The 26,759-nt window shown below is 39.9% G+C and overlaps 1 protein-coding gene across 1 annotated transcript in view; it reads right to left on the bottom strand.

Annotated features, from left to right (window-relative positions):
• LOC106053773 (sushi, von Willebrand factor type A, EGF and pentraxin domain-containing protein 1-like) overlaps positions 1-26,759 on the bottom strand; it is a 53,510-nt gene that overhangs the window by 3,103 nt on the left and 23,648 nt on the right. The window contains exons 14-31 of the mRNA XM_056021921.1: positions 25,117-25,346; positions 23,883-24,102; positions 22,560-22,721; positions 20,617-20,784; positions 19,700-19,925; positions 19,050-19,186; positions 17,759-17,911; positions 16,964-17,203; positions 13,901-14,071; positions 12,711-12,878; positions 10,810-10,983; positions 8,840-9,046; positions 8,033-8,227; positions 7,140-7,205; positions 5,621-5,797; positions 4,197-4,307; positions 3,879-4,037; positions 2,178-2,265 (exon numbers count right to left, since the gene is read on the bottom strand). Of these exons, the coding sequence (XP_055877896.1) occupies positions 2,178-2,265; positions 3,879-4,037; positions 4,197-4,307; positions 5,621-5,797; positions 7,140-7,205; positions 8,033-8,227; positions 8,840-9,046; positions 10,810-10,983; positions 12,711-12,878; positions 13,901-14,071; positions 16,964-17,203; positions 17,759-17,911; positions 19,050-19,186; positions 19,700-19,925; positions 20,617-20,784; positions 22,560-22,721; positions 23,883-24,102; positions 25,117-25,346 (3,052 nt within the window). The remainder of the gene's footprint in view (positions 1-2,177; positions 2,266-3,878; positions 4,038-4,196; positions 4,308-5,620; positions 5,798-7,139; positions 7,206-8,032; positions 8,228-8,839; positions 9,047-10,809; positions 10,984-12,710; positions 12,879-13,900; positions 14,072-16,963; positions 17,204-17,758; positions 17,912-19,049; positions 19,187-19,699; positions 19,926-20,616; positions 20,785-22,559; positions 22,722-23,882; positions 24,103-25,116; positions 25,347-26,759) is intronic.

Genomic DNA, 26,759 nt, shown 5'->3' with positions numbered 1-26,759 from the left:
TCTAGCATGTTTCTAGCATGTTTCTAGCATGTTTCTAGCATGTTTCTGGCATGTTTCTGGCATGTTTCTGGCATGTTTCTGGCATGTTTCTAGCATGTTTCTAGCATGTTTCTGGCATGTTTCTAGCATGTTTCTGGCATGTTTCTAGCATGTTTCTAGTATGTTTCTGGCATGTTTCTAGCATGTTTCTAGCATGTTTCTAGCATGTTTCTGGCATGTTTCTGGCATATTTCTAGCATGTTTCTGGCATGTTTCTAGCATGTTTCTGGCATGTTTCTAGCATGTTTCTAGCATGTTTCTGGCATGTTTCTAGCATGTTTCTAGCATGTTTCTAGCATATTTCTAGCATGTTTCTGGCATGTTTCTAGCATGTTTCTAGCATGTTTCTGGCATATTTCTAGCATGTTTCTGGCATGTTTCTAGCATGTTTCTAGCATGTTTCTAGCATATTTCTAGCATGTTTCTGGCATGTTTCTAGCATGTTTCTAGCATATTTCTAGCATGTTTCTGGCATGTTTCTAGCATGTTTCTAGCATGTTTCTGGCATGTTTCTAGCATGTTTCTGGCATGTTTCTAGCATGTTTCTAGCATGTTTCTGGCATGTTTCTAGCATGTTTCTGGCATGTTTCTAGCATGTTTCTAGCATGTTTCTGGCATGTTTCTAGCATGTTTCTGGCATGTTTCTAGCATGTTTCTAGCAATTTTCTGGCATGTTTCTAGCATGTTTCTAGCATGTTTCTAGCATGTTTCTGGCATGTTTCTAGCATGTTTCTAGCATGTTTCTAGCATGTTTCTGGCATGTTTCTAGCATGTTTCTAGCATGTTTCTAGCATGTTTCTAGCATGTTTCTGGCATGTTTCTAGCATGTTTCTGGCATGTTTCTAGCATGTTTCTAGCATGTTTCTGGCATTTTTCTAGCATGTTTCTGGCATGTTTCTAGCATGTTTCTAGCATGTTTCTGGCATGTTTCTAGCATGTTTCTGGCATGTTTCTAGCATGTTTCTGGCATGTTTCTAGCATGTTCCTAGTATGTTTCTGGCATATTTCTAGCATGTTTCTAGCATGCTTAGTGCGCTTTATGGACGTGAAGGAGGGAAAAAAAAAGGGGGGGGGAGTGGTTGGATAGAAGGTTGACGTGCTGTCTTTAAGCGCTCAGCAAACAAAACTCAGCTCGAGATGGGATTCGAACTCATGCCCCCTAGATAGGTAGCCAAGCGTTTTTTTGCCTCTTAGCCACACAATTGGACGGTGCAATGACACAGCGGCCAAAACATTCTTCAGGGCCGGGAGTGAAAATAAACATTGTTTCGTTCCTTTTCCATAACTTAGGGTAAAGTTTTTGTTTGCGTGTGTGTGTGTGTCTGAGTGTGTGCTTGTGTGTGTATGTGAGAGAGAGATTTTTGTTTTTAAGTGTGTGTGTGTGTGTGTGAGAGAGAGAGAGAGAGAGAGAGAGAAAAGTAGGGATGTACAATTCATTGGCTCCTAAAGTGTTTGAAGGGGGCTCGAGGTTCGACACCCGACTCGGGCAGATTTGTGTTTACTGAGCGCCTAGATACCCCCCCCCCCCCCCCCACTGGTCCACAAATGAGATTGGACCATAGCGCTCTGAGCATGCTATAAGCATGAAAGTCGCTATATAAAAGCTATAATTTAATATATTATTGGAAGACAAACCTCCTCAAGAATGATGAAGAAAAAATATTATAAAAATGACCTAGTAATAAAGTATTTATTCTTTGGCACTGCCAGCGCCCAGATTGGTTAAATACATTAAGTCCCGTAACAGTGTCCCCTGAGGAATTTTCTGGTGATGTGGCAGTCACTCGACTTAAATGGAGGCTATGAGGCTGACTCTATACGGCCGTTTCTTGCCAGAGCACAACGGGAGGATTGAGTCCTTCCTGTTTTGTTCCCAATCGGAGCTCATCTCAGGGGATGCGGCAGGTCGCCAGCAGTACTGACTTCTTACAGGTAACGAAAATCTTCTTTGAGATGTCTAGGGCCTCAAAAGTGTCAGTTCTCACTTCCCCCTCAGTTGATATAATAATACTTATTATTTAATCGTATCTGTTATTAGTATTACAATTATATGTCTGTGACTTTTATTAATGAAACACAAATTAATTTTAATGTCAAAGGTCAAGGCGTGGGTCCATTACATGTTCCGTGTAACTCACCTTAATGCAATGTAAGCAATAATGGTTATAATTACAATGGCGGCTATTGTGGCGCTGACAACAATGGCTACAAGCAACATGTCTTCTCCTGATTAAAAGTAAACAAAAGACTAATTCAAATAACAGCATTATAGAACATTAAAATAATGAATTCTATTTTGACTACAATATAATTACGTTTTTAACTAGCATGAAAAAAAATGTATAAATTAACTCTTTCTCTCCGTAATTATTTACCACATTCTGGTGTAATCAACGTTGGTATCGTCAGTTAGAAGAGAAAGTGTTAATTATTTGGATTTTTTTTGTACAGCAATATTTGTTTTTCTCGCCCACTCTTTTTAGACGTTGCGATCTATGGGGGGGGGGGCAGATTAAGTTCATCTGTTTCTATAGCCAGTGGTTAACAAGGGTGTCGTGTGGCCAGCACAACTTCCCCAACGTAAGTCAGGCGCCCACTAAAGTTGGCTGGACATCAGGGGCGTCCTAAAAATCCCGAATGAAATCCCAGTCTTCACCGGGACTCAAACTTGAGTTTACCCTCTGGCACTTTACCTCTCGGCCACCGAACCACACAATTTCCACTCATGATATCAGTTAATTGTTAGCCTTAGAATATTTTGGTTAGGGTTTTAAGCGCACCATTACCCATAAAATGCTTCCTGGCCTTCACCTTTGGTTCAGATACTGAGCCCGGCGGAACAGTTAACCACTGACAGGAGAATGGGCAAAGGCGAACAAGTGGTGCCTAAACCAGTAAGCTTCGGGCAGGAGGGGCTCAGCCATGGCTGGCTACCCACAAAGGACTTTATAACTGTGGTCCGACTTTGAACCTAGTGGGAAGCGTGGTCGAGAGGCTAAGTGCGCTTGAACTTGGCTTGTCTCGGCTACGTAGAAGGGGGCTCGAAGTTCGACACACAGAGCGGCGTTTACTGAGCGCCTAAAGGCAGCACGGAAAACCAGCTCCTAGATACCCCCTTCCACCCCCACCCCCACTGGTCCACAAATGAGATTAGACCGAAGCGCTCTGAGCATGCTATAAGCATGAAAGTAGCGCTATATAAAAGCTATAATAATAATAAAGGAGAAGGGAAAACTCTGAATCCAAACCTTCTCTGCCTTACGGATATACCCAGATAAGGAAAAGGCTTCGGGAGACAACTCTGAGGAAATATCCGGAGCTGGAGACACTGGCAGAACCTGCGGCACTACTGATCCGAAACCGTATCGGATATTTACATTCCTTTGGTTACATCAGCTGCGTGGAGAAGAAGGGGGGGGGACCGCAGTGTGGGCCACATCCTTCCGACCATAAATAATGCCCAGGCTTTCATCTACGAGATGAACCATGGTCGTTACGACTGAAGCAGGCTGTCGTGAATTTGCTTATTTGGATTGTCACCCCTTAGTGTTTGTTTACATTTGTTAACCTGCGTACTGACCGTATTTCGTAGTCCGTGTTGTGAACTCTACTATGTGTGTAGTTGTTTGTCATTCAGTGAAATAAAGCTTTGAATGGAACATGGTACTGTTATTATTAAGTACAACACAGGCCAACAACACACACTATCGTCAGTTACAAGTTCCTTAACAGAAATCCTCAGGTATAAATAAATATGCAGAAACCACAAGCAGAGATAACAACGCTCAATATGACCTGCTGAGCCTTCATTCTTCCTAAAGCATAGCAGGAGTACTCACCACTGATGAACTTGACCTTGTCATTCGTGTTCCGTCTGCCATCTAAGTTTTCAAAAATCTCTTCATCATCACTGACCCACCAGAATATATCCTCATACGTTGGAGGATTCTTCTGGCACTCTGTCTTATAAACTGAGCCCATTCCGGAAGTGGTCAAACCTGGTTGGATATTAAAAAGCATATTATAATAATAAGCTATCATAAAATGTAATAAATAAACCTACCCCGTTGAATGCAAAGAAACTAAATTCATTATTTTTAAGTATCAACACAATCCTCTCATTCACTTTTGCAATGACATGAAAGGCTCCTACTAACCTTCAGGGCATGGTTGACACTGGGACTGCCTAGGCTCCTCCTGGTAATAACCTTTGTTACAAAGAAAACACGAGCCATTGCCCAACGAGTAAGTGCCCTCAGGGCAATCAACTAAAAAGTTTTCAAAAAAAAAAGTATATTAAAAAATTATGCTTAAGCTTTAGTCATGTGATGAATGTCACACAATGTCAAGGTCTTTTGTCAAATGAAAAAACAAAAAAACACTTGAACACTCCATAATAATTATCTATTACTAACCCTAAAGTAGTCGATGTGCATCATGGGATGGGGAAAGATGCTGGGATTGCGAGGATTGTGTAATTTGAAAGTGTTTATATATATATATATACTTAATTTATAATGTTGTATGATAATGTCTATTCTCAGTCGGCCCACCAAAACGAAAGGGTGCAGCAGCTTTTCTATTCAGACGCTGAAACGCTAAAAGGAAGTAATTTTTATTTTAATGCTCCCTCCGCCCTTTTAACAATGAGGCCAGCGGCTGTAGCCCAATGCTACACATCCATTGATGTCACCACACATCCACTGATGTCACTACACATCCATTGATGTCACCACACACCCATTGATGTCACCGCACATCCACTGAAGTCACCACACATCCACTGATGTCACCACACATCCACTGATGTCACTACACATCCATTGATGTCACCACACATCCACTGATGTCACCGCACATCCACTGATGTCACTACACATCCATTGATGTCACCACACATCCACTGATGTCACCACACATCCACTGATGTCACCACACATCCATTGATGTCACCACACATCCACTGATGTCACCGCACATCCACTGATGTCACTACACATCCATTGATGTCACCACACATCCACTGATGTCACCACACATCCACTGATGTCACCACACATCCATTGATGTCACCACACATCCACTGATGTCACCACACATCCACTGATGTCACTACACATCCATTGATGTCACCACACATCCACCGATGTCACCACACACCCATTGATGTAACCACACATCCATGAAGTCAACGCACATTCATTCATGTCAACATGCTTCCACTGATGTCACCACATATTCATTCATGTCAACATGCTTCCATTGATGTCACCACATATTCATTCATGTCAACATGCTTCCACTGATGTCACCACATATTCATTCATGTCAACATGCTTCCACTGATGTCACCACATATTCATTCATGTCAACATGCTTCCATTGATGTCACCACATTTCATTCATGCCAACATGCTTCCATTGATGATACCACATATTAATTCATGTTAACATGCTTCCACTGATGTCACCACATATTCATTCATGTCAACACACATTAATGTTATCGTGTCATTTGTAGCTAAAATGTTCTCTAATCCAAGGGGAATGACTCTACAAAGATCTGATTAGATTTACATACCGCACATTCCATTGTAAAAGCCAGAGCCCTCATGGCATATCACCTCGGCTTCCGCAGACTCTATGTAGCCATTGAATTGTGTGTCGCTCACCTTCAGTTGAAATATTTCCTGGGAACTATTGAAAAGTTTCACCGCAGAGGTTTCAAACTCACGAATTAGTGTTTCTGCTTCGTCGTCTGTAGAAGTATTGTCGTAAAAGATTCAAATCAAAATATAAACACAGCCTTTTAAAATAATAAACCTAGAAATATTTTTTGTAACAATCTGTATCTAAATTCTAGAATACAATTAAACTCTAGTGCCTATGCAGGACCGCACCAGAAACAACGATGTCCTTGCGAACGCCGGTATGGACAGTATAGAGGGACTTCTTATGGTCTGACAGCTACGCTGGGCAGGGCACGTATCCCGTATGGGAGATGAACGTATGCCAAAGGGTAGATAATAATGAAGAGATAATTAGAATGTTCGGGGAAAACGAGTGAATGAAACTGGTGAGAAGATGTAGATCTTTAGGGCAATGTTGAAATATCATAGACATTTTTTGTTAAAGACCGGTGTGCAGGTTCTAAAGTCAGGTCAGCTTTTATGCAAAAGGCTAGATCTTTTTGTTTTTAAATTACCGATAGAAGATCACAATCTATATCACAAACCTCCTGCTGCTAGTCTTTTTGTTTTCTTTCGCCCCCCCCCCTTTTTTTTTCTCTCTCTCTCTTGTCATTAAACTGGAAATAGTCTTTTAATTTGTGCTTAACCTTACAAGATTACCTCCCTTCCTAATGTACGCTTGTAGTCTTTTAATTTGTGCTTAACCTTACAAGATTACCTCCCTTCCTAATGTACGCTTGTAGTCTTTTAATTTGTGCTTAACCTTACAAATTTACCTCCCTTCCCAACGTACTCTTCTGAACTTAAACAAGAAAACAAGGCAGCATCTGAAAAGATTTCTTCACCTTTACCAATGTCCTCTTGCACCAGATACACATGTTAAATACAAGTCACAAACCAATACAATATTGTTTTAGTCTGTTTTTATTCAGTGTGCAAGCTTGGTGCCCCTATTCTAAGACTAAGACTAAGACTAAGACTGCTTTATTGATCCTTACGGAAATTTGTTGTGATTACAAGGACTCGTTTCTCATATAAAGACAACACAACAGAAAAATACACATAAATACAACAGACAACATAAAGAGTTCATTCAGCGACTACACACAGGTATCTTGGTGCATTTCATGTTCCCTGATCAATGAGTGGCGGTGATAGAGTCTGACCGAGTGAGGTACGAACGAGTTTTTGTACCGCTCCGTTCTTGTTTTGATTGACAGCAGTCGCCCACTTCGCGACGACCTGGCGTAGTTCTGATGGAGCGGGTGGCCGTTGTCTTCCAAGATTTTTTCGATTTTTCTTAGGCACGTTTGTTCAAAAAGTTCCTTTAAATGTGGTAATACACCTGGGATACACCAAGCACTGACTTAAAATGGTGTCTAAGAATCTACTGTATCTTTTGAAACTCACGTGATATGTTTTTCCTATTCTCATCTGTCAGATCCAACTCTAAGGTCACCACAAGATACATAGATTCTGAACAATAATCAGTGAAAACATGGATTAAATGTACAAATTACGTGAAATATATTTTTTAAAAATAAAATACTGTAAAAAAAAAGCTTATCTAAGGGAAATTACTCCACCAATGCACTAAAAACTGTAAGATTTATTTCTCTTTTCGACATCAAACAAAATTAATTACCTTCCACTTTTAGCTACTAATTGGTTAATTTTTTTGCGGATTCGTGTTTTTGTTAAAAACAATGAATTGTGTCAAGTTTCAACTTCATCAGAAAATAGAAAGTGGGAGAAATAACGTGTTCAAATTTGTGACAGACAGACAGAGTGAGTTGATAGAAACTGTGTAAACAAATGAAAACTTCCTGTCGCTAAATACCATGATGCTCTCATAAAAAGGTATATAAATGTGTTTGTTGACGTCTAAGGTCTTAGCACAACAAGGCTGCGGAGGTTTGAACGGAGCCTCACTCCTTGATTACTGCTTGGCTGATTAGATCATTCCTTCACACATACCTGACCCTTTTCTTTCACTTATCAGTAGAAGCAAATTACGCAGGCCTTGGTGATCAGGATTATTTTTGCATTTTATTGAGATATGGATAGCTATAGCTATGGAGCCAATTTAAAGATTGAAACTAAATCTTTTGTTCTTAAATTTGGGTATAATATATTTACATAGCAAAATTGAAACTTCAAACACATATCAGAAATTTTTTAGGGAAAATAAAAAACAAGACCGTTTAACTTCTTGAACTCTTCAAATTATATTTTATTTTAAACATAAATCTACTTTTGTATGTACAAATAATTAAATACACTAACATTGCAATGTGACTCACCAGTTGAGCGTTTTCTCCCTTGTTTGCTTGATGCTGTTTTCACATTACACTGCGTTTTCTTTCCACACACGTTGCTGGTTTTCAAGGAATTCTTGGTCGAGTTGATGATCTTTTTGGCAGGACTTGATGTCGCAGGTGGACAGCCAATACATTTGTACTTGACGATGACTGTCTGATTCGATGGAGGCTTGGCTTCTGTTGGTGTTGTTCAAGTTGGGAATAAGGACTTATAAATTACGTTCCTCCCGAAGAGAAAATACTAACTTCCTACGCGTGTCCCTGTCTCAATTTAGTCATGCGAATCAGCGACTTAAACTCTGCCAGGTCGTTGGTTTTCCTGGCTGATTAAGGCAACATATTAAATGCTTTAATAGTACTAGGAAGATGGAGCACTTGTACGAATTTATCCTAGGATATGTAACATGAAATGTGCCTTTTTGTATTTCTGAGTATTTTATTAGGCTGTTTTTTAATCACCATTTATGATGATGGTAAATGTCACCTGTTTCTATGGATGACGATTAAAAAGGATGTCATGTGGCCAGCATAATGACCAACCACCTTTACTTTCCCCAACTGATGTCAGGTACCCATTAGTTGAGTTGGGTGGACTCAGGGGGCGTCAACATCCAGACATTCAAAATCCAAGTCTTCCCCGACATTCTCCGTACGATAACATCCTTTACTGGACACACTGCCATTCAAGGGGACGATTCAGTGGCAGACCCAACCTATGAACCCCCATTGCCAGTCAGCCCTCGTAGTCTACTGAACTTATAGGTTGGGCCTATATAAAACAGAACTTACTTGAGCACTTAGGTATCTTTCCCAATGGGTTATCCTTTGTTTGATGACTCCAAGTGTAGTTAGTAGGCAAGCCACACTTGATTTGTTTGGGTTCTGGGGGCACTAGCTCGTGACCCACGCCGCAGCTAATGCTGCACTCTTTCAGTGAAGTTTTAGTGTTATATTTACATTTCAGTATCTGCTTGCTGAATGTCAAGTTGGCACAGACTAGAAAGGGGAGGGGCAATTTGAGAAAAACAAATTAAACATATGAATATCTACTAAAACCAAATTTTAATCATATATTTACTGTTATATTTTTATCGGGAATGAGTTAAGTGATAGTGGAGCACCTACACTCTGAGGGAATCAGATACACACACACACACAGAGAAGAGAGATGGATCGTAAGGAGGGGTAAATTTTGTTTTAGGTTTAGGTACCCGGTACAATTAAGTTAGCGTTTCTCAAACTGTGAGGCGCGCACACCCATATTTTTAAAGCAAAAAATATTTTCAATGTAGTCATAAGTCTATGTTAAAATAGTAACCAAGGAAAACAAATGTATTACCGACGTTTTGAAAGTTAAAATATTTTCCGATGACGTTGTTTCATCTTCAAAGTAAAACCTTTTAAAATTTAAACCGTTTTTTCAGAGAGGCATCTGCACAATATCGTCATTTCACATCGTTTCCGCTCACGTGATTGAACTCGAATTTTACGAGACAAAAAAAAAACACTTCCTCATCAAGACGTCTTTCTTAACACAAAGTTGATTTTATAACTATAACGCCCATGACGGGCTTGCGTCTGCTAAATTCATCTCGGATGTCTCTCAATGCACCACTGTTCTTGGTCAAGTGGATTCTTTATGGAACCTTACCTACTTCCACTACAGCCCAACATAACCAACACCCTGTACGTCAGTGCTGAACAACTGAAGAAAACAGCACACCTTTTTTTTTCCTTGGCACAGTCTGCAAAAGAGCTCACAGCAATAAAGCTGGCTAGAAGAAGAAGAAGAATGGAACTTTAAAGGGATTGGAAAACGTCTGGGGTGGGGGGGGGGGGATCAGAAATCTATTAAAGTCTTGCGAAGCTTTGTCCACATGAGTAATGGACACTTTGGGATCAAAACAAATTTTGCGATATTTGCCGCCTCGCTCTTGACCGACTTCTGTTTTTTTCTTTTCAATATTTACTCCAAACGATTTGGCAGACGTGAGTTGTGGGTCACCTCTGAGAGATGCAGAACGAAGAGCTAACTGAAGCATTAAAAAGTTGGAATTGGACAGACATTGAACACGTCCACAGATCAAGGCATCTCCATTCAAAGTACAGTTTCCCTTTCAGACCTTGCAAAGTATGGTGCAGATGTAAACCTTATCTGTTTCTATGGTCGACGGTTCACAAGGAGGTCATTTGAGAAGAACAACGTCCAAATGCCTTTACTTTCCACAACTAATGTCTGGTACTAATGTCAAGTGGGCGACTTCTATCTATCAAGACAGGAACCGAGCGGTACAAAAACCCGTCCGTTCCTTAATCGGTCAGACTGTATTAACGCCACTCGTTGATCAAGAAACATGAAAAGGACCAAGATGTATGTGTGTGTAGTCGCTGAATGAACTCTTTATGTTGTGTCTGTTCTATTTATGTGTGTATGTTTCTGTTGTGTTGTCTGTATATGACAAACGAGTCCTTGTAACCACAACAAATTTCCATAAGGATCAATAAAGCAGTCTTAGACTTAGTACCCGTTAACGTTGGATGGCTTCCTAAAAATACTGAAACTCAAAATGCCAGCCTTTAGCAACATTCGAACCTGAGACTCCTTGGTTCAGAAGCCAAACGCTCTATCACTCAGCCACCATGCCCCCCAAGGCAACCCTATTCAACCCTCCGTTTGCACGTCAATTGAAAAGACTCCAACAATAATGGGATCGGTTTAACTGATGGACTTTAAATTTTACTCTACGCTAATTGTTTACCTGGACACGCTTGTTGATTACACGACTTGGTGTCTCTCGCTTCACTCATGTTGCAGTCCTGTCCTCCTTGGCTCGGGGCTGGGCTGTCACATTTCCGATCTCTGGTCATCACCCCACCTCCACATGTTGTACTGCATGGTGACCACGTTGTCCAGTCGCCAAACTGACCATCAACTGAATATGAATATTGGAAAAAAAAAAGAAATCAAAGAATATTGTTTCCATCAGAAATTTTTTAAGCAACCTTTTCAATTACCAAATTACCCTCCATCGCCCATGTTGCTCAGCTCCACAGACTTTTAATAGCATCTGGCTAATAGAGCTATAAGAAAAATATTCTTTCTAGACAAATGTTACTTACACTTGTGTTGTTTATTTTATTTATATGTGTCGGATATTGAAGATTACTACATCTTAGCCCTAATCTCCTGCAGGACGGTGGGAGGTAGGGGTGGTGGCGGCGGAGGATTCAAACCTGGGACCATCGAGAATATATTCCAGAGCGTTACCACACGACCAGTCAGCTATGTGGTACAATACCACTATTTGACACAAAATTTGGAATGCATTTAGAATATATTAACTTTACATAATACTTATCTCCCTTTTATTAGACAAAACTAATTTTGTCTTTTCCCTAATGCAAGTACAGATAAATTGTTTTGTTTTGTTTTGGTTTGGTTCAGATGTTCCTTCCTAGTGGAACCTCCCATTGGACGGAGGGGAATGGCGGTGGGTAGGGGCTCAAACCTGGGACCACAGTGAAGAGTGCCTACCACACGACCAGGCGGCCATGTAATATATACATCGGTGGGAAGCGTGGTCGAGAGGCTAAGTACGCTTGAACTTGGCTTGGCTTGGCTACCTAGAAGGGAGCTCGAGGTTCGACACCCGACTCGGGCAAAGCTGTGTTTACTGAACGCCTAAAGGCAGCACGGAAAACCAACTCCTAGATACCCCTTTCCCCCCCCCCCCAACTGGTCCACAAATGAGATTGGACCAAAGCGCTCTGAGCATGCTATAAGCATGAAAGTAGCGCTATACAATAGCTATAATAATTGGTGACTTAAAATGTCTAGCTATTATTCTACCAAATTTGTAATCAAACAATGGATACAGTAAATTAAGTTGTGATTGAATGATTGGAACAATCAATTATGTAATAGAATTTGTTTGTGGAGTAGAAATGCGAGAGTCAATCAGTCAGTCATCAAGTTCAACAGTTGTGTATATATATATAATTCTCTTCTTCCCTCAACAGTTTAAACGAGTAGTAAGGAGTAAAGGAAAGATCACTCTGCGGATAGTCCACGAGAAAACAAGAGGGGAGGGGAGAGAACACGTAGTCACAACATAGCAGGGCAGGACCGTTGCAGTATCACTCTTTTTTTATTATTTCTACCTCACGTTAAAAATAGGGGGAGGGGGAAGTAATCTACTCTGTAGTAACTATCGAAGCGACAGAGCACGCTCAAGAGTTTGGACACAATGGAAAGATCACTCTTTTATTTTTGCAACTCGGACGGAGGGACCTGTTAAATCGACAGGAGGCCGCGGGAAATCTGTTTTAAGTTATAAAATGGTTTAATTTAATAATTTATACACCTAAAATTAGCGCGGGTCCTATAAAAGTGCTGGGCCCACTGCGGTTGCATAGGTTGCAGTGGTTGGCCCTGCAAATTAGCGGCGCATGCTACGCCGCCGGTCGACTAGTACTGAATAAGAAAACACGGATTGATCTACTAAGCTAAGATGTCCCACTTTCTGAATCTACACGCTTGACGAGACCACAAAAACGGACATATGCACTAGCCAAGCCAATGTTAAATTTATTAAAATTGAAACTTTTCAATGCCCTATCGCTGCCCCACTAGGTGGATTTAAAATGTGAGTATACTCACTCGGACATGCTGACAGGTTGCAGGGTCTCTGTTGGTCAGCGTCACCCAGACACTTGCCCCCATCTTCAGGGGACAGACTGATGCACTCCCTGGTCCTACTCTCTAGCCCGGTCCCGCAGGTGACAGAACATGTCCAGTTTGACCACTGCCCCCATTGACCATACAGCACTGTGGAGAAATGACCACGTTATATAGGGCAGTATGGTAAGCTAAGACAGACAATCAAATTTATAAAGAATTTTAATGAGTTATCTCACTTTTTTAATTAATGTATTTTAATTTAATACAAATTACTAATCAGTGGAAATCATAGGTCTATGGTTCTAATCTTACATATATATTTTTAAATCGTGTCCTTTTCCGGTTTGAGAAATATACATATTAAAGAATAGATATAGCATATGTGCAAAATTAAAAGTATGACATTGTAATGTTAAACTTTGTAATTGTTTTAATCTAATCAACTGATCAGAACCTATGGAATAAAATATGAAACATACTTTGTGCGATTAGGCAAGTACTGTTTAAACACTAGAAGTGGTAATATCTAAAACAGAATGTTTATTTTCTTTTAATTGTTATTTTAATTTCATTGTTTTCATAAAATTCTCCAAAAAAGCAAATCTCCATCATGATTGCTTCCCTTGAATTAATGTTTACAAACAAAAGAATACTGACTAAAGCAGCGGTTCTCAACCTTTTATGCTGGGCGACCCCTTTTTACAATCCCCCACTCTGCCGCGACCCCCCCCCCCCCACATACACAGCAATAGAAGAATAGACAACAACAATCCATATTTTCGATGGTCTTAGGCGACCACTGGCAAAATGTCAATCGACCCCCCAAGGGGGTCGCGACCCACAGGTTGAGAACCCCTGGACTAAAGTGATGTGTGCCGAAGCGACAGTGGCATCAGTTTTGTTTGCTGGGCGCCTAAAGGCAGCACAAAAATGTTCTCCCAGATAGGCCTACCTCCACCTCCACCTCCCCCACCCACATTTCTACAGAGGTTTGAACCAGAGCGTACTGAGTAGCCTATGCCAGAACATTAAAGACGTGCTTTACAAAATCGATTTTTAAAAAAATCTGTTTATAAAAGCAGCTGTTTCAAACATTGTAAGCTTCAACTTTGTTTAAGAACCTCTCAATCATCTTGTTTTTTAAAAGAGCAAATAATCCATTGTTGAACCTGGACATTGAGTTCCAACACAAGACTCGATCCTTTCGTCCTCGCCGGTGCAGGGTTCTCCTTCCGGGTCAGGGGGCGGGTTGTCACATGCTCTGTGACGCGTTCTCTCGCCTTGACCACAGGGCGCCGTGCAAGCACCCCAGGGTTCCCACTCACTCCACAGACCGTTCACTGTAAATATACATTACAAATAAACATTTTATACCAATCAAGTTTATGAAGCATAGAAAGTGGATTAAAGTCTTTGTATTAGACTACACAAAACATATACAAAGGGTAATATGCGTCATGCATATGCATGACTAAATAATAATACTAATAATAATCTTTATTATCCATAAGGAAATTTGTCTTACAAATTGTGCATTACACCAAACAAAAAACATTATAACTATAAGAAACCAAGGTGTACATTCACATCAGACTCACTCATAATTTACATGTGACAAAGTTTATACCAGGTTGTTCTTATTTAATGATTTGATTGCCAGGGGAACAAAAGAGTGTTTGTGTCTGTTTGTTTTTGCTATCGGTGTCTTGTATCTCTTTTGTGATGGTAAAATCACAAAATCCTGACACAAAGGGTGATTCTTTATTTCGAGGATCTTGTTAGCTTTTTTATAGATGTTTGTCTCAAACAACTGCCCAAATGCATGACGCGTAGGACGTAATCATCTTCTTTTTTGAAGTAACCTTGGTTGTAAGATTTGATGAATTCTATGTTTATTTATTATTATTTCATTGGTTGACTAGGTAAAGTGGGGTGACGGCCCTTGAGTTTTTTTGTTATTGTTGTCAGGGACCGGAGTTTTTGTGATTGAAAAGTAGGAGTACAATATAAGGCAGTTGTTTTTTTTTATAGTTGATGTATATTTAGGGATTCATATTTTGTTGGCGTTATCTACAGTTATAATTATTCACATTTCCTTATTAAATATATCTTATTCTTGGTTCCGGAAGGTTATCATTGCCGGAAGTGGTAATGGATGTAAGCACTCCACTACCTATAAAATGCTTCCTAATGGCATGTGTCTCAAATAGCCTCTGACAACCATTCCAACTCCTGGTCTTCACGTGTGGCTCAGATATTGAGTCCGGCGGAACTGTTCTCACTAACAGGAGAAGGGACAAAGGCGAGTAACTGGCGCCATAATCAGTAAGCTTCGTGCAGGAGGGGCTCGTTAGCCATGGCTGGCTACCCACCTAGGAGAAGGAAAACTCTGAATTCAAACCTCTGCTGCCTTGCAGCTATACCCAATCATGGGAAAGGCTTCGGGAGTCAACCCTGAGGAAAACTCAGGAGCTGGCGACCCTAAGGCAGTTTGCAGCACCCAGTGCTACACTCTGGCAAAACCTGCGACGCCGCTGAACCCAAACTGTATCGGCACTGCCGTTCCTTTGGATACATCAGCTGCGTGAAGTGAGGGGGAACTGATGTGTGGGCGACATCGTTCCGAACACAGCTAATGCCCAGGCATTCATCTCTGTCACAGATGCCATTATAGATTTATTTGTATATTTCACATTTAAAAGCTTATGTGTAAATAGAAATATAAACCCTTGACTGAGCCTCAGGAATTACCTCACAAATCTAGATCCTTGACAGCGCCTCAGGTTTTACCCGAGACGTAATTACGATGTTGCAAATCTATTGGTTGATTTGAAAATAAATAAAGACATTTAAAAAAAAAAAGAGTTAGCGCCAGAGAATTGACGAGAGTAGAAAGAACGCCAGTCGATGAAAAAATGTCCTAATAGACAGTCACGTTTTCTAAGGGCTCTGATTTAAAGCCTTTGTAATATTATTTGTGCTTGTTGATCTGTAACTTGTACATAAGCTGTACTTACGTTTTATATTTAAATAAAGTTCCAGAGTTGTGTTTTAACAAAGAATCTTTTATTGTGAATACTAGATCGTCATTTATTCAACTATTTTAATTCAAGTGAAATCCCCGGCACCACAACACACGTTGTGACAATCTCATTTCCATGAGATGATCCATAGTCTCTTCGCGACTGAAGGAGGCCATAGATATCTTATTCTTAGTGCATCCCTGCTGTTTCTTGAAGTGTTGCATATGTTATGAGTCCGTGTCAAAGTCAAAGGCCTGGGGCTCACAACAACTAAACGAACAACCAAATGATGTATAACTGTCATCACGAAGCTTCTAACAGAATAACAGAGTAACAAAAAAACTAAAAACAAATTAATTCCACTTATCTTATTCATGGCAAACCAGTAACACAGACTAAAAACGCAAAATACCTAGGTGTTATAATAAATGAAAAACTATCATGGAATCCACATATTGATGAAACTACAAAAAAAATCAAACAAAGCATTAGGATTTATTAAAAGAAATTTCTATAAATCAAATAAGAACATAAAACTAAAAATGTTATTTAACCTTGGTTAGGCCAATAATAGAATATGCATCCTCCGTTTGGGACCCCTCAACTCAAGAAAACATTAAGAAACTAGAACAGACACAAAATAGACCAGTGAGATTCATAACAAACGAATATTCACATTTGACTAGAGTAACACCTTTAGTAAAATCACTAAATTTAGAAAGCCTTCAGGACAGAAGGCTCAAAAGTAAAGTAGCAATAATACATAAAACACTGAACCATAATCTTCAAATACAAAAACAAAATTTAATAAAATACTCTGAAAGACACAAAGATAAAGGCACATTCCTCGTCCCATATGCTAGGACAAATTTGTACAAATACTCCTTCTTCCCTAGTGCTATTAGAGCATGGAATGGGTTGCCTGAGCTAGCCAGGAAAACCAGTGACTTGGCAGAATTTAAGTCATTGGTCAATATGCATGACTAAATGCATGACGCGTAGGACGTAATCATCTTCTTTTTTGAAGTAACGTCTGTATTATATAAGATAAGATAACCACTGTAGTGTACTGAACTTGAACTGGACTCTACAACACCAGACGGTCCTGACCCTCCCCTAGCTACGCCAATGTTAGTATGCAAATGTACAGTGCTCTAATAGGAGCTAGCCAGTGGGACAACAAACAAACAAACAAACAAAAAACATTACCGGCTAGTTCTTGACATAGTGTCCCTTTACGACCAGAACTGCACTGACATGTGTATTTCTTCAGGTCTGTCTCGCTGATGCAAATCGATTCATTGTGACACTGATTTTCGTTGCAGTAGTCTGGCACTTTCTCGCACAAGCTGCCGTACCACGGGTCATCGCAGACACAGGTCACGTGGTCAGCTCCGTCCACACAAAAACCATGATGATTACACGTCTGATCGTCACAATTATTTGTGTCTGAAACGAAATATTTTATTGGATGTAAGACAAATTTCATTACGGACAATAAAGATTATTATTGTTATTTATTTTTATTCACCTCGAAGTATCGCGAAAAATAGTTGCTTGGTCATTGTTTTTTCTTTTTAAATATTAATTAAATCATAAACTTAAAAACAAGATGTTTATTTTAGTTTGAAAAAAACTTAGGTTTGCTTTTATTAAGTAACTGTAGGATCTTATTCTGCCTTATTGCAGATTTAAGCTCTAGGTAGTGGCGTAGCTTGTATGGGGGAGAATTTGAACCCCCCTCAACCCTGAACTCCCACTTGAGGTGGGGGGCCAAATGAGCTAAAATGCTCTAGCCTCCAAAGATGTTAAGGCCCCCCCCCTCCCCGGGCCCCAAACGATGAAAATTCCTAGCTACGCTTCTGGCCCTAGGGGAATTCCCGCTAAGAAATTTCTAAAAATAACAAGACAAATATAAACAAATTAAAAAAAAAAGAATCAATATCTATTAATTTAGTCAAAATGATTAGACACACTGATAGTAAGTGACCACTTGACACTGACCATCACAGGTACTGGGTGTGATAAGGGATTTGTCCGGCTTGCTGACCATCAGCACATTATCGTCCAATCTTTTGTGACATGATTGTGAGTATTGAGTGATTTCTTCCAAACTCAGAATAGAATTGGACAACTGGACACCGGTGATGACCACAGCTGGCGGAACAAAATGTAAACAAGCAAAATAAAAAACAACTTTAAAACAAACAAAAAAACGTATCTAAGGGGAATAACTCCACAGTCCAATCTTCTAAATATTGTTCGATTCGATTATTTCCCTTTTCGATATCAAACATAATGATAAATTACCAATAATTCAATGAATAATTGCTTAACTTTTGACTGATTCGTGTTTCATTATACATACAATAAATACGTGTGTTAGGTTTCAACTTGATCCTGGATTGGCTATGGGAGAAATGACGTGAAAAACAATTGTACCAGACAGACAGATTTGTATAAACAAAAAAGAAAAAAAAATACCGCAGTTTCGTCTTACGCTTAAAAAAAAAATCCGTTTTATAATCAATGAAAAAAAGACAACTTAAAATGGGTGCAATCCAATGTGAATTTATATTAATATCAATATTAATTCAAATGTAGGCTAAAATTGTACTGCAAGTGGGTAGCGCTAGATGTAATCAAAACATATAAATTCAATGCAGTGATTTATTTTATTTTTTTTAAATATAAACTTTTAAAAGTTGACAGACGAAAATTGTGACAAAAGACATTTATGCCATGTGACTGGTAGAGGGGGGTGGGGGGGAGAGAGACAATGATTTATTCGGCTCAGTAGGCGTCAAAGCTCGCTATTGTCGAAGGTCCCCGCAGTAGTCCTAGACTGGAGTTCCTAAATCCCGCTATGGACCTCATTCACCAATCGTAAACAAACAACATTTAGCCACGTGATTCTATATACCTTCTATACAAATTATGTCATCCATCGTGGCTGTCACGTGATACGTGTTTTTCATTGTTTTATCAATATTATGACGTGGCTAAATGTGTTTATTTATGATTGGTGAATGAGGTCCATTGACTGGGAAAAATTTGACCTTTTACACAACATCTGGTCAGGGTCTCAACAGCTTTGCTGGACATCTGAAACGTGTTTTTTTTTCTTGTCTGACCTACTTGACCAGTTTACTGAATTGAATGTGTAGTCATGCCATACAGCGAAACTAAACTAGTGTAAGATGGTGAGTATTAAAATAGATAAACTTAACATTTCCTGTATTAAGGTCTCAAATAAAAAAAAAAAAAACATACATGCTGTATATCAAAGACGTACATTTGATAGTGTCCGATGCAGTAAAACCTAACGATGTCTCGTCTGCTAGTTCGTCTGCTGTGAAGTTCATTGCCTCTCCATCTACAACCAGAGTTGTGTTCCCTTGTGTCAAGATGAGAGTCACGTGATACCAAGTTCTGCAAAGTTCACAATATGACGTAATCAAGCAAAACACACACACACATTCAGGGTGAGCTCATCCACTAGGAAAAAGATGGCTGTCTGGTCGTGTGGCATGCGCGCTGGGCTGTCGTTTGGACTTGACGATGGTCCCGGGTTCATAACCTGTCCGCTGCCACCACCCGTCGTCCTGCCGGGTGGGGGAGGGGGTTGGACTATCTTAACTCTTTCTCTCCTAACTGACGATCCCAGCGTCGATTCCACCAGAGTGTGGTAAATAATTACGGAGAGAAAGAGTTAAGCTCGAAAGGAACACCCAAAACATGTAAAACATTTTACAAAACAAAAACATTTTATATAGACGAATAGGAATCTTAATTGTTTGCAAATGAAGAGACGGATGAAGAAGTCTCTGTCTTTCTCTCTCTCTCTCTCTCTCTCTCTCTCTCTTCAACACACACTGTGACTAATGCTATGAGATTAAAGTCCCTATTTTTGTTCCTTGTGTACAGTTTAAAAATCTCACCAACCTTATCAGTGAGGTTTCTTCAAGGTCTAGATATAATTTCACATGACCAATCGTAAAGTAGGCGCTTCCCGTCTGATCGACGCTTGGGTCAAGGTTGAATGTCAGGGACATTGTAGGATTAAGAACGGGCAGATGCACCCACATCATAAATGTTGCGGAACCTGAGGTCAGGGTTGGCAAGGTCACGTCTGCTACTGGTCTGTCCTTGGCCAAGCGTATGTTGAAAACTTCGGAGATAAAACAAAAGATCAGTATCATAACTTTTAATCTAAAAATAATGTTTCTAGAAAATACAGAGTCTAGATAATATGAGTCTAGAAACATCATCTCAGGAGTAATGTCAACCCCTGCTTGGGTAGCTTTGATTTAAACGTATATCGACTTATGAATTTTGGTGGCTGAGTGATAAAGCGCTTGGCATCCGAAATGAGGGTGTCCCAAGTTCGAATCCTGGTCAAGACTGGATTTTTTTAATTTCGGGATCTTTAGGGCGCCTCTGAGTCCACACAGCTCTAATGGGTACCTGACAATAGTTGGACAAAAGTAAAGGCGGTTTGTCGTTGTGCTGGCCACATGACATTCTCGTTAACTGACAGGAGAACATATATCAAGTTCTTGTCACTTATCGTATCTTATAAATTACAGACGTTACTTCAAAAAAAGAAGACAATTACGTCCCATGCTTGTCCCTATGACGATCTAGTCATGCATGTTAACCAATGACTTAAACTCTCCCAGGTCACTGGTTTTCTTGGCTAGCTCAAACAACCCATTCCATGCTCTAATAGCACTAGGGAAGAAAGAGCATTTGTACACATTTGTCCTAGCATATGGAATAAGAAATGTGCCTTTATCTTTCTGTCTTTGCGAGTAGTCTTTGAATATGATTGTAACTCTAATGATGTGCTTGTGACTTACACTGACATTCCGCTACGGACACTGAGCCGTTAGAGAGCGTGGTCATTCCGAACGGACAGACGACGCAGGACTTGGCCATGGATTCATTCTGGTAGGTGCCCACGTCACATGGGGAGCAGGGGGCTAACCCAGTCTTCTGTGTCGACATGCTGCCAGGTGAACAAATCTCTGTTAATAAAATATCAAAATTAACTGGCAACTTTTATGGTACAAGACATGATACTTGTATAGGGCTTCTTCATCACTGGCGGATCGGGGTGAGGGGGGGGGGCAGGGGGGCGGTCGCTGTTGAAGGGAATAAATTTGTTTTCGGTGGAGTCACAATAAACCTCATTCACCAATCGTAAATAAACACATTTAGCCACGTCAAAATATTAATAAAACAATGAAAAATACGTATCACGTGACAGCCTTTATGAATTAAGACTAAGACTAAGACTGCTTTATTGATCCTTACAGAAATTTGTTGTGATTACAAGGACTCGTTTCTCACATAAAGACAACACAACAGAAAAAAATACACATAAATACAACAGACAACATAAAGAGTTCATTCAGCGACTACACACAGGTATCTTGGTGCATTTCATGTTCCCTGATCAATGAGTGGCGGTGATAGAGTCTGACCGAGTGAGGTACGAACGAGTTTTTGTACCGCTCCGTTCTTGTTTTGATTGACAGCAGTCAATATAGAAGATAAATAGAATCATGTGGCTAAATGTTGTTTGTTTCCGATTGGTGAATGAGGTCCATTCACAAGTATAAGTTTAAACAAGCAAATATAAAAAAAAGTACTTTAAAAAAAACCTGCTTATATAAGAGAAAGCAATTACTGCCATATCGCTCAATACTGCACGATTTTGCTCCCTAATTCTATATTTAAAAAAAAGTAATTAATTACTACTAATTAATTAACTAACTGGTTACTTTTTTTTTTATTGAATCACTTGTTGTCATCGACAATGAATTAATTGTGTAAAGTTTCAGCTTGATCCGAGACTGGAAAGTGGGAGAACTAACGTGTTCAAAATGTGCACCAGACAGACAGACAGACAGACAGAGTAAGTTGATGTTAGCTTTGTAAAAAATACTGTTTCGCCCCCCTCCCTCCCGGTCGACCCAAAGTTGTGAATCTTACAGCGACTTGTTCATAACACACATCTCATTCTCGTCATTCTCATCATCGCTTGGAGCGTTATCGCTAGGCGGTGGTGTCGAATCCGGAGTCACAGGTTCGAGTCACAGGTTTAATTCACTACTTTCTCTCTTAAAAAACTTGGTCCCTGGTGCTGTTTATTCATTTATGTTTAATATATGTATGTATCATTTGTTTCAGCACCTAGCTTCAACTCTTAGGTTTACATCATATAACTAACCAGACATTCTCCCCTATTCAACAACTCTCCCAGTCCAGTCAACACGGGGAGTGGTTTCCAGGTCACTGGTCACGACTGTCAGCGCACACACTCACACAACAGCTGATTGGTCAGTCTGTCACCATTACTGTCAGTGTCACGTCTGTCTTTCCAAAAAGCTAAAATCTATTTTTTTTTAAAATGTGTGATCCAAAATTAATAATAAGGCTTGTCTTTGAGTCCGAAGATCAATGAAGAGTGCATTATTTCCCGTGGCTACGTAGCCCCAGCTGTGACCAATATATTTTGCCACTTCCACCGCAAGCATAACAATTGTCCGCCGTGGTCGACTAAGACTTTCTTTTCGCCGTCTGCGTCTGTCCTCGGCGGCGGATTTTCTTTTTGTCTCAAAATTAGTATAGAAGTACTAACTCTGATTTACCTCCAGGGTCAACCATACCATTATAAATTCCATTCTCAACATGATTAGAACCAATCTAAACCCTCCTGGTGACAGTCCAGAGCGCATACCCCACGAACAGGCAGCCATTCAACATAAAAATGTAAATGTAAAATTGATATACTAACCTATGCACAGGTCTGATGATGTGGCAGCTGACTTAATAGTGGTGGTTCCAGCTGGACACTTCGAGCAGGTAAAAGCCATCAGTGCATCTTGATATGTACCGACTGAGCAAACCTCACACTCCAATGTTTCATTCTTGTATCGATAGCCTGGACCGCATACAACTGGTAGAAATATTTTATTCATTGTTTTATAAAGCTTATCTAGTTAATTTATTATTTACTTATAAAGAGTTAAAACATATGCTTAAAATAATGACAAGTAATGTAGGAGTATTTTTTAAGCGAATTATGTAACGCAATACAGAGTGGCGTTGGTTTAATGCAGCGGTTCTCAACCTTTTAAGGTTGACGACCCCTTTTTACTATCCCCCCACTCTGCCACTACCTCCCCCCCCCTTCCATAACATACACAGCAATAGAAGAATAGGCCTACACTAGATACAACCCATATTTTCGATGGTCTACTCTAAGGCGACCCCTGGACAAAGCGTCATTCAACCCCTCACGGGGTCGCGACCCACAGGTTGAGAACCCCTGGTTTAATGGAAGCTCTCTAGTGTTATGCTTTATCATGTCAATCTGCGAATGGTGTGACCTCATCTCTCAATCTATCTGGGGGGGGGGGGAGAATAGCTTTAAAAGTATTAATCTGGTTACTTCCCTTTTTTGGAAATTGTACACGTTAATGCTCTAGAAGATACATGATTGGAAAGAACAAACAAAAAGTCAGTAGCTTTATATCGAGACTCTTACTGCGGAATTAGTATTTCTAATCATTTATACTTTTAAACATCTAGTGCGCTTATTCAGTCTACAATTTAATCATTGTGATATAAGTGTGTGACATTAAATTACTCACGCTTTTACAATTATACCTTACATTTCTTTTCAATGTTCTGGTCCATAATGTAAATTTTTTTTGACATTATCCTAACCCATTTTAGTCTATCTTAAAACTCAAATTGATTTATTTTACTAATAAATATATATATATAACAAGCTATAGCCGACCCGCGGCGTAGCATACGCCGCTATTTAGTGACGGGTGAAAACCTCGTAGAGAATTATATATACAGAGAAGATTACTTGTCCCCCCCCTATTATTTTTAAAATTTTAGCCGCGCTCTCTTTCGCCGCTTAAGATTTATCTTTCCATGACTTTTACATCGAGGGTTAGAGAGTCGGCGTGCGTGCGTGTCCCGCATGGTTGGGCGACGTAGAGACTTATATATAGAGAGAGATTTTAAAATTTCTTTTTGCGTCTCAGAAACGATTCAGAGCACCAGCCTTCCACCCCGCTGTGTTTCAATGAATTCTACTCACCGCAAGAATATGTTGCCGAGGTAAACACTCTGCCCCCAGAGCAGCTGAAATTCAGGCGAGGCAGAGTGAAAGATACGGGAGCGCCAGCTCCTGGAATGTCAAACAGACCATCGTCATCAGCGATGGTGACAGCGTTCTGTGTGCTGAGTTCAAGTTCGTTGTAGAGGTTCTGGCCAAGGAAGGTCTCGTCAAAGGCCCCTAAGTCTATGACCAACGTGACCTAAATATTCATATCAAATGAATGGCACTATAAATCCACCGTTTGAAAATATTTCTAAGCATACTGGTCATATTTTAAAGATAAAAGCATAAAGATAATAGCAGCCAGATAATAGCAGCCAGATAATAGCAGCCAGATAATAGCAGCCAGATAATAGCAGCCATATTATAGCAGCCAGATAATAGCAGCCCGATTATAGCAGCCAGATAATAGCAGCCAGATAATAGCAGCCAGATTATAACAGCCAGATAATAGCAGCCAGATTATAGCATAAAGACTTAGAACAAGACTGCTGTATTGATCCTTAGGGCCTTAGTGGAAATTTGTTGTGATTAAAAAAATACTCCGTTCTCAAAAATAGAAACCAATTTTGCTGACACATTTTTGTTCAAAATGTATTTAAATAAAGTAGTGTTCAAACACAGTGTTGTGATTTGTGATAACAGTGCAAAGATTATAGCTAAAAGATAATGACATTCAGATCCACAGCATACAGATTTTATAATCAGTAATTGATCTAAATACATATTTCAATGCATTCGTAAATCTTTCATCGAAGAAATAAGAAAATTATTTTTAAAATGTTTGCGGAAATAAAACATTTGGATTGTTTATTCCTATTTAATAGCTGGGTTCCCTGTAGAACAAGACGCAGTTTAATTCAACTAATCTAGATGTATGTGACCTATGTGCATTCATAAATATTTACTTGAATCTTTTTTTTTTAAACCAAAGTTGGATTAAATTTAAGGATCCTTCGGTCACATAGGTTGCAGTGGCCTAAGACCGGCCCTGAAATTAGCGGCGTATGCTATGCCGCCGGTAGACTAGTTAAATTTAATCGACTTAAGAGAATTGTAAAATAATTATTTCATTTTTATGTTATCCAGCTTGGATCAACAGGGTCGTAGGTCATTAGTATCCTGCTGCAAACAAAACAATTAATATGCAGTTTACTGTTCATTCACATCATTTAGGTTGTTTTTTTTCTTTTACCAAGTACTAACTACTAACCTCCAAGTCAGCGACTGACTCAGCTTGCCCTTTGATACCTGATGACACGCGGCAAAATGAGGTCAAGGTTACTGGGCAGTTGACCCCAATGGGACACACCTCGTAAAGTTTGGACTTGAACAAATTTTTCTCCAACAAGCCCATCTTCAGATTAGCTTCGTCCTTGGTACATTTGGGAAAGTTATAGAGGGCCTTAAAGTAAACTTCAACTTTATCTGGGTTTTTATTCTCTGAAATGAAAAATTAATATTATACAACCTTTTCTTGATTTTTATTTTATCACGGAAATAGGAACATGAATTAACTGTTTGTTGGTAATACATATGAATAAATGTTAACTTTTTCTGGGTTTTAATTTTCTCGAGTTTTAACTCGGTTAAAAAATAATCTTAAAATAATCTTTCAAAAAGGGGTCAATGATTCTATAATAAGCAGCTTTTTTTTCGACCCCATCGTTTGAAAGGTTTGGACATGAAGTATGTCATTCAATCAATCAGTCTTACGGGTAGACTAACATACACATGAAATACTCAGGCGTAGAGGAAGTCTAGGTAAACAATGGGCAGTGAATTGAGGCAGTGAAACAATATTACAAGTTACGTTTCGTAATTTAGAGATAACCTCAAAGCAGGTGTCAGTTACAACCCTCCCAAACATTTCTCTTTTTTTTTTCTGCTTCATCTCCCAGCTACAACTCCCAGCTACATTAATCAGCTACCTCTCCCAGCTACCTCTCCCAGCTACAACTCCCAGCTACATTTACCTGCTACAACTCCCAGCTACAACTCCCAGCTACATTTACCAGCTGCACCTCCCAGCTACAACTCCCAGCTACATTTACAAGCTGCATCTCCAAGCTACAACTCCAAGCTACATTTACCAGCTACATCTCCCAGCTACAACCTTCAGCTACATTTACCAGCTACATTAACCAGCTACAACTCCCAGCTACATTTACCAGCTACATCTCCCAGCTACATTTACCAGCTACAACTCCCAGCTACATCTCCCAGCTACAACTCCCAGCTACATTTACCAGCTGCATCTCCCAGCTACAACTCCCAGCTACATTTACAAGCTGCATCTCCCAGCTACAACTCCCAGCTACATTTACCAGCTGCATCTCCCAGCTACAACTCCCAGCTACATTTACAAGCTGCATCTCCCAGCTACAACTCCAAGCTACATTTACCAGCTACATCTCCCAGCTACAACCTTCAGCAACATTTACCAGCTACTTTAACCAGCTACATCTCCCAGCTACATTTACCAGCTACATCTCCCAGCTACATTTACCAGTTACAACTCCCAGCGACATTTACCAGCTACATCTCCCAGCTACAACCTTCAGCTACATTTACCAGCTACTTTAACCAGCTACATCTCCCAGCTACATTTACCAGCTACATCTCCCAGCTACATTTACCAGCTACATCACCCAGCTACATTTACCAGTTACAACTCCCAACTACATTTACCATGCTACATCTTCCAGCTACAACTCCCACCTACATTTACCAGCTACATCTCCCAGCTAAAATTAACCAGCTACAGCTCTTAGCTACATTTACCAGCTACATTTACCAGCTTCATCTCCCAGCTAAAACTCCCAGCTTCAACATTCAGTTACATCTTTCAGCTAC

Source organism: Biomphalaria glabrata, chromosome 2, assembly GCF_947242115.1.
Source record: "Biomphalaria glabrata chromosome 2, xgBioGlab47.1, whole genome shotgun sequence".
Taxonomy (NCBI): domain Eukaryota; kingdom Metazoa; phylum Mollusca; class Gastropoda; family Planorbidae; genus Biomphalaria; species Biomphalaria glabrata.
The sequence above is the reverse complement of the archived record's forward strand: the minus strand, read 5'-3'. Positions and strand labels throughout refer to the sequence as shown.